Source organism: Chiloscyllium punctatum, chromosome 7, assembly GCF_047496795.1.
Source record: "Chiloscyllium punctatum isolate Juve2018m chromosome 7, sChiPun1.3, whole genome shotgun sequence".
In the NCBI taxonomy this organism is placed as follows: domain Eukaryota; kingdom Metazoa; phylum Chordata; class Chondrichthyes; order Orectolobiformes; family Hemiscylliidae; genus Chiloscyllium; species Chiloscyllium punctatum.
The window spans coordinates 116,651,681-116,669,539 of NC_092745.1; the positions used below are offsets into that span (position 1 = coordinate 116,651,681).

At 42.0% G+C, this 17,859-nt stretch overlaps 1 protein-coding gene across 4 annotated transcripts in view; it reads right to left on the bottom strand.

The window, feature by feature from the left end:
- The window catches only part of cdc7 (cell division cycle 7 homolog (S. cerevisiae)), a 102,329-nt gene that overhangs the window by 53,305 nt on the left and 31,165 nt on the right, over positions 1-17,859 (bottom strand). For 2 of the 4 annotated variants that reach the window (XM_072574700.1, XM_072574702.1), the window contains 2 exons: positions 14,516-14,602; positions 4,816-4,951 (listed from right to left, as the gene is read on the bottom strand). In XM_072574700.1, coding sequence (XP_072430801.1) covers positions 4,816-4,951; positions 14,516-14,602 — 223 coding nt within the window. The remainder of the gene's footprint in view (positions 1-4,815; positions 4,952-14,515; positions 14,603-17,859) is intronic. The other 2 variants (XM_072574701.1, XM_072574703.1) reach the window with 2 other exon arrangements.

The following is a 17,859-nucleotide window of genomic DNA, read 5'->3' on the forward strand; positions in this document are numbered from 1 at the left end:
GATACACAAAGAACAGTCCAGCAAAAGAATGGGCCCTCTTGACCACCAATACTGTGCCAACACATGACGCCTTTCTAAACTAAAAACCTTTTGCTGCTCTGCTGTCTGTACCCCTATTATCCCTGCCTATTTATATATCTGTCATAATGCCTCTTAAACGTTGCCATTGTCCCCCTCCACGGGCAGCACATTCCACACACCTACCACAGTCTGTAAAAACACCTGCCTCTCACATGTCTTCTAAACTTACCCTGTTTTTCCTTAAACGTACATCCCCTCATAATTGACATTTCTACCCTGGGACAAGACTCTGACTAGATTAGAGTGGTGTTGGAAAAGCACAGCAGGTCAGGCAACATCCGAGGAGCAGGAAAATCAACGTTTTTCTTCATCAGGCTTTTGCCCGAAATGTCGAGTTTCCTGCTCCTCGGATGCTGCCTGACCTGCTGTGCTTTTCCAGCACCACTCTAATCTCGACTCGGATTTCCAGCATCTGCAGTCCTCACTTTTGCCTAAAAGACTCTGACTCTCACAACTTTGTAAACTTCCAACAGGTCACCACTCAGCCTTTGATGTTCAAGTGAAAACAAACCAAGTTTGTCCTTTCTCTCCTCACAGCTAATACCCTCCAAACCAAGCAACATCCTGCTAAACAATTTCTGTACCCTGTCTAAAGCCTCAACATCAGTCTGGTTATCTGGCCACCAGAAGTGTTTACAATATTCCAAATGTGACCTTACTAAAGTTTGATACAACTGCAACATGACTCACCAATTTTTATACAATATTCCCTAACTGATGAAGGCAAACATATCATCTGACTTCTTGAACTCCTCGTCCACTGTGCTGCTCCTTTCAGACACTGTGGACCGTTACACGTTGATCCCTTTGTATGCTATTACAGGTTCTACCATTTAATTTAGTCTTCCCACCTGCATTAAATCTATTTGCAAGGGGAACACTCAGTGGTCCATATAGGTACCAATGATGTTGGCGGGTCAAGGAGAGGGGTTCTGTACAGGCAGTATCAGAAATAAATACTCAAAAAGATAATCATCTCTGAATTATAACGAGGTTTACAATAATGAATACTTCTCTTATAAATTGGGAGAAATGGACTCTAGTCCTTGGGACACTGGCACCAATGTTAGGGAAAATGAGAACCATATGTTGGGATGAAGCTACACCTGAACCATGCTATAGCTAGTGTTCTAGTAGTATACTGAATAAGTAGCAAATGAAAGAAGCTTTTAAACCAAATACTGAGGGTTGGGGTTAAATTTAGGAAGATGTGGAAAAGCAGAGCACAGCGACAAGGTAAGAGAGATAACGTATAAACACTGACAGGTTTGTGCTTTCTACCCTACCCTAAGATTAAATCAACAGGTAAGGCTAAAGGTTACAAAAATAATTGAAGGAAAAAGCTGAAGAATCTATGGCCGAAAGTATGCAGCAGTGAAAACAACAGATGACTGATCATGAAAGAATAAATACAATCTAATATCATCGCACAGAATTGGCTGCAGAGTGACATAATTTGATAGGGGATCTGAATATTGAAGGAAACAAGATATTGAAGTCGACTACAAAACTAGGACAATGTGGAGAGTTGGCTCTATTAATAAGTAATCGTATCAGCACAATACAGAAGGATGAACAAAGTTCAGGACATCATGTTTAGGGAGAAATGAGATATGATAAAGATAAGAAATCAGTTGTGAGATGTGCTCACAGGCCCACTAATAGTAATCATACAGCAATGGGAGCTTATCAAATGGACACAAAAAGGTCACAAAGGTGTACAGATATGTTAAATGGATAATCAAGGATGACTTTATTGAAACAAGCAAAATCTTGACAGGTCTTTAGAGAGGTGGATGTGGATAAGATATTTGAATTGAAATGGATAATTTATTGTCACTTGCATTTTACAGTGTAAAATACAGTAAAATACAGAGAGAACCTTCAATTGTCATCACAATCCAGTGCTATTTTGAATAGTTTAAGAGTGAAAAAGGACAGTCTATCATTTTCTGCTGCCTCCGCTGTGTGGCCTGAGCCAGCTTACCAACAACATTTGTACCTCCACCGCCTGCACTGGAACCACCAATGTAGGAGTTTCCATGATTTAGGTGCCACCTCTCTGCCATTGGGCCCATCTTGCCAACAGTGATGCTGGGTCCTGTGTTGAACCCACCCTCCCCCCACAATCAGGAGTCTCCAGCTCTGCTGCCTGCTGCCTACACCTCACCGACAACCAGGAGCTGCCACGTCAATAATCAGGAGTTCCGATTCTGGGCCTGTCACGACCACAACCAGGAGTCCCTGGCTCCACTGTTGCCTCGCTGATAAACAGGAGCCCATGGCTCGGGTCCTACCACAATCAGCAACTGCTGCAGCTGCCTCGGCGATGACCAGAGTTCCTGCTCTGGGCCTGCCGTGGCTGTAACCAGAAGCGCCTGGCTCCGCTGCTGCCTTGTCAATGCCAGGAATCCCTGCTCTGGGCCGACTGCAACCAGAGGTCCCACTCCAACCACCCTCCTCCAAACGGCACCTTGATGATGCCACCATCTTGAATTGTCCGCTGCTGCCACCTCCAATTGCTGGAAGAGCTTTGCCGCCGCTGGTCCCGAATGCTGAGCTACATTCTTGCTGCTGCGGCCTCCAAACACTGGGAGGAATCATGTCCACCTCCACTGCCTGCTGGGAGCTTGCTGCCATTCTGCACTTGGCCTGCTTTCACTGCCACCCTAATGCCACTGATTAAACTGTCACAAAAGGCTTTAAAGAAAATGAACAAAAAAAGGAAAAGTAAAAAAAGCATATGGGAGCAGATGAGCACCTGGCACTAGAGCCTGCATGCAGCCCTGCTATTCTGTTGCTACTCTGTTGCCATATGGGAACTACGATTCTGTTTCAAAATAAGGGGTCTAAGTTTTGAAAATCTACAGAACACTGTTCGTCAAAACGTAGTGGTGGCAGAGTCTTTGAATTTTTTTTAAAAAAGGCAAAGATGGACTGATTCTTAATATGCCAGGAGGTGAGAGCTTATTGGGATAGGCAGGAATGTGGAGCAATCAATCGGGGAAGCCATGATTCATTGAATGGCGGAGCAAATTTGAGCAGCAGAATGGTCTCCTTCAGCTCCTAATTAGTGAGTTTGTAATCGCAGACGTTATTGGCCTTCTGTATAGTTCCAGGTCTTGCATCAGACTGTTTAGTTTCAGTTTATTTTGATGAGTAATATACTTGCATGGTCATCTATCAAAAAGAATCTAAACCATGAATCATATGGAAATTCATGAAAAACCACAGGCCAACTTTGAACCCACCTTGACCTACTGTATAACGACCAACTTTAAATAAAGCTTTAAAAGACAATACTGTTTTGAAAGCTATTGGCACTATTTTCTTCTCCATCTCCCTCTTTTCACACAGTAATATACATTATCACGATATCAGCAGGTCTTTCCAGTGTCACTTTGAGGCTGGTCTACATTAAGTTATCCATTGAGAAGACATTAACTGTCTTGAGTCAGGGGTCTGTAGCCATCAATCTACACTTTACCACATTATGAAAGACTACAGCAGAGATCCAATAAATCTTATGGTGTCTAAGGTCACATGAGAAAAACAAGTCGTTTGACTTTAAAGAGAAATGGGGCTCATGTGACTGTTGAGTAAATGTACAACTGCATAGAATCCCCACAGTACAGATAGAGGCCATTCAGCCAGTCAAGTCTACATAGACCCTCTGAAGAGCACCCACACAGATCGACATCCCACAATCCCTGTAACTCCACATTTATCGTCTGGCAATCCACCTAGCGTGCCCATCCCCAAACACTATGGGGCAAGTTTCCATTGCCAATTCATCTAACTTGCACCTATGTATGGACCTTAGTATGGACCTAAGTTGGTGTTAGAATGAATCCCTTTGCAAGTGATCCCTGCTGCAATACTCTGAACAAGTAGAATTCATCTTGTCTTCATCCCAAGGATTGTGGTGTAGAACAGACAGTAAACGAGGTCTTAGTCTTCATTACTAGATTTTCAGTGGAACTGACTGAAAATATTACAAGAATTAAGTACAGGTGCCTTCAATAGTCAAGTTCCTTTCTAAAATATACTGCCTAGAACTCGAAATTAAAAATGGTGCATCCAAAGTACTATTAGTAAAGTTGTATTCAATAACAATTCACCACCTTCAAGAGGCTGTTGAGAGAAATTAGGAAAAAAGGAAAAGCATATTCTCAATTTGTAATGTTATCATTTGTCAGTCAGATTCCTAGTTTAGGTCTGTATGACTTATGATGGCTTGATAATATACCTGAACATAATAGGCTTACTGTAGAAATTTGAAAATTAGGACAAAAATCATTGTGGATTTAAAGTTAGATTTCAGCATATTTGCTCCAAATATTTCTTTTCAAACATAGTGATAGAGCCACATACATGGAATTTTAACAATACCTAGGTCAAATCTGCAGTCAAAACAGTGTTTCTACAACCACAAAGCAAAGCACAGAATTTCTATAAAGCATTCATTATATTTTCAACAAAGCAAAAGATCATTAAATATCTTTGTATGAAATATGACCAATGTTTTGCATTTTTCCATTTTTACTGTTTTGTGTACATTCCTATAAAAGAATACCACTACTAATTGGATGCAAAAAATTAGCAGATAGGAAACTTGTTAAGTGGCTGCTATTCACAGAACAGTCATGCAAATAAAATTTTGTCATTAGCTTCGACACATTGTGCAAAAGCTGACAGATAAAGCAACAGAAAAATATAGGTGTTGATACTGACCCAGCAACTGTCAGACACTGAAGTTCAGCAGCAATTCGCACTGGATGGCTCGTGGGAATTAGATGTTTAAGTGCAAACTTCTCTACCATTCCTGACTTCAACTGAGCAGTAGCCAAATACACAGAACTGAATGTACCTGAGAAAAGTTAGAAATAATAAATCTTAAACAGCAAAAAACTGAACTTTTTCTGAAATATCCAAGAGTTTGTCAAATTTTGCAGCCAGGTACCTATGTATGAAACATGTAAACAAAATACAAAAAGAAATATATATAGAATCTCTGGAAGCAATGAGTCACATATTTTGCATGCCATTAAAAAACTCAAGAGATTTTAAACTGCACAGTTTACAATGCTTGGCGCCAAACTAACTGGTTGTGTCCCAGCTTCCAAAAATATGTACAGCAAAAGCAGGTGGATTTTGATAAAAACAGTCAATTTGACTGTGCGTTAGTGCACATCATACCACGAAGCCTACATTAAAAATATATTTGGAACACTACTCCAATACCAGAAATCTAATATCAAGCAGTGGGGCAAGACGATTCATTTTTCTTTTAGTTATCAATGCTGGTCCCTTTTGGTTTATAAACATAAAAATCATATAGAAGAAAATGGGGGCAGAGAGGTGATGATAAGTAAGCCATTGACATGAAGATTGGCCATGTGGTTGTCAGTGAAAAGGTTTTCAATGACTGAAGGGTATATATAAGTTGGTAAGAATAGGTAGATCAGTGTCAGATGAATTTGATCCTGGTAGCTTTAGCGGAAGTAACAAGACAAGGCAGTACTCTATGAATTACATGAGATTGGAAAGGTCAGAAAAACAGAGAGATTGTCCACAGATCCCTGAAGGTGGCAGGTTAATAAAGAGAGTTAAGGTGGCAGGAAGGCCACTTGCCCTTATTTGCTGTGGCATGGTAAGAGCAGGAAGATTACACTGGAGCTGCACTGAATGTTGGTTAGGCCACAGCTGGAGTACTATGTGCAGTCCTGGTAACCAATATGTATGTGGTTGCACTGGAGGATATGCAGAAGAGATTCACTTGGATGTTGCTTGGGATGGAGCAGTTTAACAATGAAGAGAGGCTGGAGAAGCTTCAGTTGTTTTCTTTGGAGCAAAGAAGGCTGAAAAGGGACCTGATCGAGAGGTGTATGATTGAGGGGCATGAAGAGTGTGGATAGACAGCACTGTTCTGGTTAATTGTAGGGACAATATCAAGGGGGCATACTTTTAAAGGTAAAAGGAATGAGGGAAATCTAGCTATTTGGATCCAAAACTGGCTCAAAGGTAGAAGTTAGAGGGTGATGGTGGAGGGTTGTTTTTCAGATTGGAGACCTGTGACCAGTGGAGTGCCACAAGGATCGGTGCTGGGTCCACTACTTTTTGTCATTTATACAAATGATTTGGATGTGAGCCTAAGAGGTATAGTTAGTAAGTTTGCAGATGACACCAAAATTGGAGATGTAGTGGACAGCGAAGAAAGTTACCTTGGATTACAACGGGATCTTGGTCAGATGAGCCAAATGGGCTGAGGAATTGTAGATGGAGTTTAATTTAGATAAATGCGAGGTGCTGCATTTTTGGAAAGCAAATCAGAGCAGGACATACACACTTAATGATAAGGTCATGGGGAGTGTTACTGATCAAAGAGACTTTGGATGCAGGTTCATAGCTCCTTGAAAGTGGAGTCACAGGTAGATAGGATAGTGAAGGCGGCGTTTGGTATGCTTTCATTTATTGGTCAGAGTATTGAGTACAGGAATTGGGAGGTCATGTTATGACTGTACAGGACATCGGTTATCCCACTTTTGGAACATTGCATGCAATTCTGGTCTCCTTCCTATAAGAAGGATGTTGTGAAACTTGCAAAGGTTCAGAAAAGATTTACAAGGATGTTGCCAGGGTTGGAGGATTTGAGCTATAGGGAAAGGGTGAATAGGCTGGGGCTGTTTTCCCTGGAGTGTCGGAGGCTGAAGGGTGACCTTATAGAGGTTTACAAAATCATGAGGGACATGGATAGGATAAATAGACAAAGCCTTTTCCATGGGGTGGGGGAGTCCAGAACGCGAGGGCATAGGTTTAGGGTGAGGGGGGAAAGACATAAAAGGGACCCATGAGGCAACTTTTTCACGCAGAGGGTGGTATGTTTTTGGAATGAGCTGCCAGAGGAAGTGGCGGAGGATAGTACATTTAAGAGGCATCTGGATGGGTATATGAATAGGAAGGGTTGAGAGGGATATGGGCCGAGCGCGGGCAGGTAGGACTAGATTGGGTTGGGATATCTGGTCAGCATGGACGGGTTGGACCGAAGGGTATGTTTTCATGCTGTACATCTCTATGATTCTATGTATGGAATCTGTTTTCATGCAAAGGATGGTGGGAATCTGGAATACATTACTTAAGAGGGTAGTTGAGGTGGGAAGCCTCACAACCTTTAAAATATACTTGGATGAGCTATTGAAATGTTACAACATCAAAGGCTACGGGCCAAATGCTGACGAGTGGGACTAGGGTGGATTTAGAGTAGTTTTTTTTGGGTTGGTGCAGACTTGGATTGTCTGAAGGGCAGATAAAACTCTCACTGTTGACTGATGCCATTAGAAATCAGGTCCTGTCTTGTAAGCACATTTAAAGAAAACAAATTTAAACTCTTTTTGGTACATCATCATCGATAAAATCAGCAGCTGCTGCAGTCAAAACAGGGAAAAATTTACACTAGCAATGGAAGATAATCACTTCATCAGTAAAAATAAAAAGGGACTTGCATTTATATTATCATTCACAAACTCAGGAATCATGAAATGCTTTACAGCCAATGAAGTATTTTTGAAATATAGTCACTGTTATAAAATCTGAGCCAAATTTGTAAGCAGTAAGATCCCAAAACGAGCAATGTAATACAACCAGGTTTATTAAAATATACTACATTGGTTGAGGTACACACAGAAGCCTGGTTGCCAGGGGAAAACAACCACAAAAAAAATCACAAAGCAAAATGAACAGACAACTTATGATTCTATAATATGAAACAAGGGGGAAAATGTGAAGGAAACTTCGATTTATTAGATTACTTACAGATTAGATTACTTACAGTGTGGAAACAGGCCCTTTGGCCCAACAAGTCCACACCGCCCCGCCGAAGCGCAACCCACCCATACCCCTACATCTACCCCTTACCTAACACTACGGGCAATTTAGCATGGCCAATTCACCTGACCTGCACATCTTTGGACTGTGGGAGGAAACCGGAGCACCCAGAGGAAACCCACGCAGGCACGGGGAGAACGTGCAAACTCCACACAGTCAGTTGCCTGAGGTGGGAATTGAACCCAGGTCTCTGGCGCTGTGAGGCAGCAGTGCTAACCACTTTATACGATGCCTCAGGACATCCCACAGCATCTTGAACAAAATAAATTACTTCATGAAGTACATTCAAGGTGATTACAGAATCTTGGATCAGTGTGCCTACTTGTTGGGCGGCACTGTGGTTAGCACTGCTGCCTCACAGCGCCAGAGACCCGGGTTCAATTCCCACCTCAGGCGACTCTCTGTGTGGAGTTTGCACATTCTCCCCGTGTCTGTGTGGGTTTCCTCCGGGTGCTCCGGTTTCCTCCCACAGTCCAAAAATGTGCAGGTTAGGTGAATTGGCCATGCTAAATTGCCCGTAGTGTAAGATGAAGGGGTAAATGTAGGGGAATGGGTCTGGGTGGGTTACGCTTCGGCGGGTCGGTGTGGACTTGTTGGGCCGAAGGGCCTGTTTTCCACACTGTAAGTAATCTAATCTAATAGATATCAATTGTCCAGGTCTATCCGTATGAGCCTGGGTAGCTGGACTATGTTGTACTTGCAAACAGAACAGACACAATTTTATATTTTTATCATAGAACAGTCTGAGAATTTCAGAAATTAAGATAACAGTAGCTCAAGAAACCTCAAACATTTCCACACTTATTCTAATGTGATGTCAGGAAAGTTTAAGTTAATTATGATTCTTTTTCATATTTTTATGATCAGACAAAAAAAAATAAACTGCTTATTTTCCAAAATGTTTTGATATCCTTTTACAACAAGAAAAAAAATTCTTAATAAATTCCAGACAAAAAATATCTGAATCCATAATGTTTGGAAAATGATGTGTTCCACTGTTGAAATTCTCAGCTTTAATTTTAGCCATTTAAAGTATGCATTTTCTGCATTAAGTGGAGGAAATAAGGAAACTGTTCGCAAAGGGGAAGAAAAGGTTTTGAGAATAGAAACAACAACGTAGTAAAACTCAATAGATAAGGAAGAGACAGTGGACATCCAATAGCTGAGGAAAGCAAGTGCTAAGTAAGCAGTACTCCACATTCAGATGGCAGGTTGTGAGTCTGAAGTTAATTTTCTAAATAAGGTTGAATAAAAGTTAACAACCAGGATGAGCACTGTGAAACTGTAGGTACTCTTGGAGCTTGTTGATGACAACAAGGATCATGTGAAGAGCACTTCAGTGGAACACCACAAAGTCCACATAGTTCTGAAGTAGCTAAGATTTATGAAGAATGAAAACCAATGGGGAAAGCATATAAAGCTAAAACTAAGGATTTTAACAGTCAGTAGTGAGGTCATAGTTTAGGTGAGTAATATTCTAGGGGATATTTCTGCAATTCAGGTGATCTTTTGTAAAATTGCGAAGAATACAAATTTAAAAGAATCTATTACTGGACTCCTTACACTCACAGCACTCAAGTATTTGGTTGTTTCTGCCAAAAGAAAACAGTTGATTGTTGCATATTTCTAGTCTTTAATGTCAAAGTAAGGTATTTAGTTTATGTCTAGGTCTTCAATTTTTTGGTTCTTTTTAAAAATTTATTCACAGAATGAAGGGATTGTTGGCTAAGCCAACATTTATTGCCCATCCCTGTTTGCCCAGAGGGTAGTTAAGCGTCAACACGTTGCTGTGTTTGGAGTCACATGTGGGCTAGACTAGATAAGAATGGCAGACTTCCTTCCCTAAAGGACATTAGTGAACCAAATGGGCTTTCCATCATCAGCAAAGGATTCATGGTCATCATTAAACACTTAATTCCAGATTTATATGGAGTTCAAATTCTACCATTCACAACTGGATTCAAACTCATGTGCCCTGAACAATACCTGGGTTTTTGGATTAATAGTCCTGCAATAATACCATGAGCCTATTGCAGAAAATCAAATTGGCAAATGTAATCATGACGACAAATTCATAGACTGTATTTAAGGCAATTTTCTAGAATAATATGTTGTGGATCCGACCAGGGATCAGAAATTAAATGGATAAAAGGGAAAACACAGGCCAAAGTGAATGCTAATCCCTCAAAAAACAAGGCTGGAAAATAATAATGTGGAACCAGAAAATGGCAGAGGAGTTAAGTAAATACTTCGTGCCATGGATGTAGGTTCAGTGGAAGGTTCATTTTCAGACATTTCATCACCATACTAGGTAACATCTTCAGTGAGCCTGTGGATGAAGCACTACTGATGATTCCTGCTTTCTATTTATATGTTTGTGGTTTCTTGGGTTGATGATGTCATTTCCTGTGGTGATGTCACTTCCTGTTCTTTTTCTCAGGGGGTGGTAAATCAGGTCCAAATCAATGTGTTTGTTGATGGATTTCAGGTTGGAATGCTATGCTTCTAGGAATTCTCGCGCGTGTCTCTGTTTGGCTTGTCCTAGGATGGATGTGTTGCCCCAGTCGAAGTGGTGTCTTTCCTCATCTGTATACAAGGATATTTGCGAGAGAGGGTCATGTCGTCTTGTGGTTAGTTTTCTGCCTGTTTGTCCAATGTAGTTTTTGTTACAGTCCTTGCACAATATTTTGTAAATGTTGTCTTGTTGTCTGTATAGGGTCTTTCAAGTTCATTAGCTGCTGTTTTAGTGAGTAGGTGGGTTTGTGGGCTACCACGATACCAAGGGGTCGGAGTAGTCTGGCAGTCATTTCCGAGATGTCTTTGATGTAGGGGAGAGTGGCTAGGATTTCTGGATGTGTTTTCTCTGCTTGTTTGGGTTTGTTGCTGAGAAGTCTGCGGACTGTGTTCACTGGGTACCCATTCTTTTTGAATACACGGTATGGGTGATTTTCCTTTGCTCTGCGTAGTTCCTCTGTGCTGCAGTGTGTGTTGGCTCATTGGAATAATGTTCTGATGCAGTTTTGTTTGTGGATGTTGGTGATTGCTTCTCTCATTCACTATTTAGTCTGTATGTGTTGTTTTCCAGTAGATGCTGGTTTGAAGTTCCCCATGTCACAGTAGAGCGAACAGCCAATGGGGAATGTCAAACCAGCATCTACAGGAAAACAACACATACAGACCAAATATTGACTACAGAAACAATCACCCCGACATCCATAAACGAAGCTGCATCAGAACATCACTCCAATGAGCCACCACACACTGCAGCACAGAGGAACTACGCAGAGTAAAATCACCTGTACAGTGTATTCAAAAAGAACGGGTACCCAATGAACACAGTCCGCAGATTTCACAGCAACAAACCCAAACAAGCAGACAAAACACGTCCAGAAATCCTAGCCACTCTCCCCTATGTCAAAGAGATTTCGGAAATGACTGCCAGACTACTCAGACCCCTTGGCATCATGGTAGCCCACAAGCCCACCAACACACTAAAACAGCAGCTAATGAAGTTGAACAGACAACAAACAAAACTAATGTCAAAATACTGTGCAAGGACTGTAACAAACACTACATTGGACAAACAGGCAGAAAACTAGCGACCAGGATACATGAAAATTAACTAGCCACAAAACAACATGACCCTCCCTCACTAATATCCTTACATATAGATGAGAAAGACCACCACTTCGACTCGGGCAACACATCCATCGTAGGACAAGCCAAACAGAGACACGCATGAGGATTCCTAGAAGCATGGCATTCCAACCGGAACTCTATCAACAAACACATGGAGTTGGACCCGATTTACTACCCCCTGAGAAAAAGAACAGGAAATGACACCACAGAAAATGACATCACCAACCCAAGGAAACCCAAACATATAAATAGAAAGCAGCAATGCTTCGTCCGGAAGCTCACTGAAGCTGTTACCTAGTATAGTGACGAAACGTCTGAAAATGAATCTTCCAGCTCAACAAGCAAACCTACATCCAGAACCTCAACCTAAGCTACAAATCTTCTCAAAACTCACTTTGTATCAGCTTCAAGTTAGAGGACATGAATAATATTCCAAAAATTAAATAATCAAGGGGCCCAAGGCAATTGAGGAAATAAACAATAAATTTCATTTGAGAAAAAATATTTGGGAAACAAATGGGGCTAAAGATTAATATCTTCAAGGAGAAAGTGAGGACTGCAGATGCAATTTTCCCCCCAGACGTGGTCGACGATGCCCTCCACCGCATCTCTTCCACTTCCCGCTCCTCCGCCCTTGAGCCCCGCCCCTCCAACCGCCACCAGGACAGAACCCCACTGGTCCTCACCTACCACCCCACCAACCTCCATGTACAGCGTATCATCCGCCGTCATTTCCGCCACCTCCAAACGGACCCCACCACCAGGGATATATTTCCCTTCCCTCCCCTATCAGCGTTCCGAAAAGACCACTCCCTCCGTGACACCCTTGTCAGGTCCACACACCCCCACCAACCCAACCTCCATTCCCAGCACCTTCCCCTGCAACCGCAACGAAATGCAAAACTTGCGCCCACACCTCCCCCCTTATTTCCCTCCAAGGCCCCAAGGGATACTTCCATATCCGCCACAAATTCACCTGCACCTCCACACACATCATCTATTGCATCCGCTGCACCCGATGTGGCCTCCTCTATATTGGGCAGACAGGCCGCCTACTTGCGGAACGTTTCAGAGAACACCTCTGGGACACCTGGACCAACCAACCCAACCACCCCGTAGCCCAACACTTCAACTCCCCCTCCCACTCCACCAAGGACATGCAGGTCCTTGGACTCCTCCATCGCCACACCATAGCAACATGACGGTTGAAGGAAGAGTGCCTCATCTTCCGCCTAGGAACCCTCCAACCACAAGGGATGAACTCAGATTTCTTCAGTTTCCTCATTTCCCCTCCCCCCACCTTGTCTCAGTCAAATCCCTCGAACTCAGCACCGCCTTCCTAACCTGCAATCTTCTTCCTGACCTCTCCGCCCCCACCCCACTCCGGCTTATAACCCTCATCTTGACCTCCTTCCACCTACCGCATTTCCAACGCCCCTCCCTCAAGTCCCTCCTCCCTACCTTTTATCTTAGCCTGCTGGACACACTTTCCTCATTCCTGAAGAAGGGCTTATGCCCAAAACGTCGATTCTCCTGTTCCTTGGATGCTGCCTGACCTGCTGCGCTTTTCCAGCAACACATTTTCAGCTCTAAAGGTTAATATGTTCACTAGACATGATGGGTTGGCAGGTAGGAGATTTAAAGAATTAGCTACAGAGATAGATTTTCTTATGAGGAAACGTAAAGTAGGCTGGGACTTTACTTATTGAGAGCTGGCATTATTGAACTATTATACAGTTCTTCAGGTGTTCAACAGTGTAGATGCGGAGAGGTTGTTGCCCCTTGCAGAGAGTATGCAAACAGAGGGCATAATCTCAGAAGTAAGGGACTGCCTATTTAAAACAGATGAGGAGGAATCATTTCGTACAGGATAGCGACGCCGTGGAATCATTACTACAGAGGGCTATATTTAAGACAGATGCATAAATTTTTAAAATTAGTAAGGGAATCAAAGATTATGGGGATCATGGATTAGCCATGATCTCACTGAATTACCAAATACATGGGCTGAATGGCCTTCTTCTGCTCCTGCGTCTTATGGTCACACCCTTAAGCCTGTCATTTAACAAAAAAAAACTGACTGCTATATGATTTGTTGTGGTTCTGTTCACCGAGCTGGGAATTTGTCTTGCAAACGTTTCGTCCCCTGTCTAGGTGACATCCTCAGTGCTTGGGAGCCTCCTGAGAAGCGCTTCTGTGCTGTTTTCTCTGGTATTTATAGTGGCCTGTCTCTGCCGCTTCCGGTTGTCCGTTCGAGCTGTCCACTGTAGTGGCCGGTATATTGGGTCTAGGTCGATGTGTTTGTTGATAGAGTCTGTGGATGAGTGCCATGCCTCTAGGAATTCCCTGGCTGTTCTCTGTTTGGCTTGCCCTATAATGGTAGTGTTGTCCCAGTCGAATTTATGTTGCTTGTCGTCTGTGTGTGTGGCTACTAAGGATAGCTGGTCGTGATATATGATTTAATGGAATAATTATTGGGGTGGGGAGAAGAAAGTACCAGTGTATGTGTAAGTGGAGTCTTCTTCAGTTTGAAAAAGATAATGCTGATCCATGACCTTAAGAAAATCTCATTATGAGATTTTGCTCTGCTTATGCTACATTGCCAAAATTGCTTGTTGAAATTCTCATAAATTATACAATTCTAAAGTATATGATATATCAAAGCATACATCAGGTCTGTTTTTCGATGTGTCTGCCAGAATCTAATAAATCAGTCCTTACCCCTTCAACTAAAATCCTGATGTAGACTTACATCACAGTTGATTGCTGAAACAGTTCCCATAAAAGGCTTGGTTAGGAACAAGAGTATTTTCATTGAGGTGTGCCAGAGAGCAATATCAAAAGATATAAAAGATCAAAATCAAAAAGGAGTTTATTGTTTCCAAGTATTTGCAATTAAATGTGAACTTACCTTCACCAATTTTATCTTCTATGAAAAAGATCTTGGATAACTGAGGTACTACTTCATATAGTCTGTCAATATCCATTTTAATCTCTGCTATTAAAAAAATAATTAACTTGTTAGTGCAGTATTCTTTGATTAACTATAATTAAAATACACTATCCTGATTAATAAATTTAAATATTTCACATTTTCTCCTTTAAATATTTGTCTGAATTTTTTTAAATGGCTAAATAGGAGCCTACTCGAAGACTTTCCATAAAACACTGTCTTTGAGTACTATGAAGTTCTTAGACAAGCAATGTCACAATGTGTAGCAAATTGGAAAATCAATGCAGTTAATAAGACAGTATATTTACTTTGCATAATGCTCCATTCAGCAATCAACAAACTGACAAAATTCAGCCAAGGTCCATAGATGAACCCACAGGACAAGCAACATTGTGACTAGCTACTGCAGAGTTCGACCAACATTAAATATTACCAGTATATTAAGACTGCTCTCTTCTACCACTCCCAATACAATTTCCAAAGTTCTTCAGATTTGTATGATTAGGACATATTAACTTTCAGTTGGAAAAGCAAGGCAGTCTAAACTGCAGATTGTATAAAAATCAATGTAACCTCAGTCAATATAAAAGGTGCTGTAATTCTCCACATTTATCTACTTGCAACAATCTCAATAATCCATCTAGCAGCCTAGCAAACAGCTAACCAGTAATAACCAAAAGGAACATTGATAAGTTCTGGGAAGTCAAGAGGTGAAATATGCACTGCAGAATGAATAACGCAAAAGCTTCAAGGGACTAAATAACGTCAGTTCCCTAGCCCAAGCATGGTAAAAGTTGGCAAAGAATTTTTAAAAAACCTCAATTTTTGGCAGTTCAACTACTTTGCAACAATGATTTGAATCAGATACAGTGTCACTGTATAAACAGCTAAAAGTCTCTTTTCAAAATTGAAATCAGAGCCTTACGCTGAATGTAGGATACCAATACTCTTAATAAAATGTTTAACTTATTTTCCCTAACCTGTTCAGAGATGTTGTTACACATTTTTGGAGCAGTTGGTGCTTAACCTAGGCCTCCTGATACGGTGATCGGGACACTACCATGGCACAAGAAAACCTCACGAATGCCCTTTGGATAAAGGAGCAAAGCATGCACAAGTAGTCTAAGCATCAATTCTTAAAACGATTACTGCAACTCATGAAACACCACAAATAATTACACCCCTCTTATTCAATGCCTCCCAGCCTTCAATTTTGACAGACCTGTTGCAAAATGTGTGCAAGACAATTCAAGAAAGTAGGCAATATTACAACAGCATAAACTGGCTTACAACCAATGCAAATTAGTGAAGACATTATTTGATCAGAAATTAGCTCAGTAGTATCAAGTAAATTTCTTTGAACTTTAAAGTTGTTTCACACCACAATTAAGAACAACTTTACTCCATATGTGCATATGTTGTGAACACCAAAATGGCAGCTATTTACTGGATTCAAACTAACTGCCATTGCAGCTAATTTATGAAGAGGGGGAAGCTATGGCCTAGTGGGATTACCACAAGCCTATTAATCCAGAAACTCAGTGAGTGGCTTGAATCCCACAGTGGCAGATGGTGGAATTTGAATTCAAGAAAAAATCTGGAATTAAAGAATCTACTGATGATCATGAAAGCATTGTCGATTGTCAGAAAAAAAAAACATTTGGCTCACTAATGTCTTTCAGGGACAGAAATCTGCTATCCTCATCTAGTCTGGCCCACATGACTGCAGAGAAACTTATTCCTGTTGAAGGGCTTCTGCCCAAAACATCAATTCTGCTGCGACTCGGATGCTACCTGACCTGCTGTGCTTTTCCAGCACCACACCACATCCATATGACTCCAGACCCAAAGCAATGTGGCTGACTCTGAACTGCCCTCGGAAATGAGCAAATTAAATCCACTCACTATGAAGACTCAAAGAAATGAAATACAGACAGTCATATTCCTGGAATCATATGTTACAGACAACGTCCCAGACTCCACTGGAAGGACAGACCCACTCCAGGTGGCGGCACAGTGGCATACATTTTGCTTTGTACTGGGAATCTGCAGCACTGACTCCAGACCCCATGAAGTCTCATGGCTTTCGGTTAAATAACGGGCAAGGAGACCTCCTGCAGATTACCATATACTATCTGCCTTCAAATGATGAATCAGTGCTCTTCCATGTTGAACACCACATGGAGGAATCAGAGTGGCAAGATCACAAAATGTACTGAGTGGGGGATTTTAATGTCCACCAAGAGTGGTTTTGCAGGATGTACTATGGATCGAGCATGTGAGATCCTAAAGGACATAGCTGCTAGACCTTTTCTGCAGCAGGGGATGGAGGGAACCAAGAAGAGGGAAAATCATACTTAAACTCATCCTTATCAAACTGCTGGCTGCAGATGCAACTGGCCATGATGTCCTTAAGAGCAACTACTGCACAATTTTTGTGGAGACTAAGTCCCATCTTTACAGTGACAATACTCTATATGTTGTGTGGCACTGTCACTGTACTAAATGGGACAGACAGATCTAACAATTCAATATTGAGCATCCATGAGGGGCTGTAGGTTATCAACAACAGCAGAATTGGTCAGGCACATCCCCCACCTCTACCATTACCATTAAGTCAGGGGATCAATCCTGGTTCAATACACAGTGCAGCAGGCATACCAGGAGCAGCACCAGGCACACCTAAAAATGAGGGGCCAACATTGTGAAGCTACCAAACAGCATAAGCAGCAGGCGATTGTCAGAGTTAAATGATCCCAAAGCCAACGGATCGGATCTAAGCTCTGCAGTCCTGCCACATCCAGCTGTGAATGATGGTGGTCAAGTTTCTGCAGTGTTGTCCAGCTGTCTGACAAAGTGGCCCAGTGGTTAGGACTGCCGCCTTACAGTGCCAGATACCAGAGATCGATTCCAGCCTCGGGTGACTGTCTGGGGCAGCACGGTGGCTCAGTGGTTATCACTGCTGCCTTTCAGTTCCAGGGACCTGGGTTTGAGCCCAACCTCAGGTGACTGTGTGGAGTTTGAACATTTTCTCAGTGTCTGCATGGATTTTCTCCCACAATCGAAAGATGTGCAGCTTAGGTAAATTGCCCATATGTTGAGGGATGCGTAGGTTAGGTGCATTAGTCAGGAGTAAATATAGGATAATAGGCTGGGGGGAAATGTATCTGGGTGGGTCACTCTTTGAAGGTTCGATGTGGATTTGTTGGGCCGAAGGGTCTGTTTCCACACTGCAGGGATTCGATGATTCTAAACAACTCAGTGGAGGAGGCGGCTCCACAAATATCCCCACCCTCAATGAC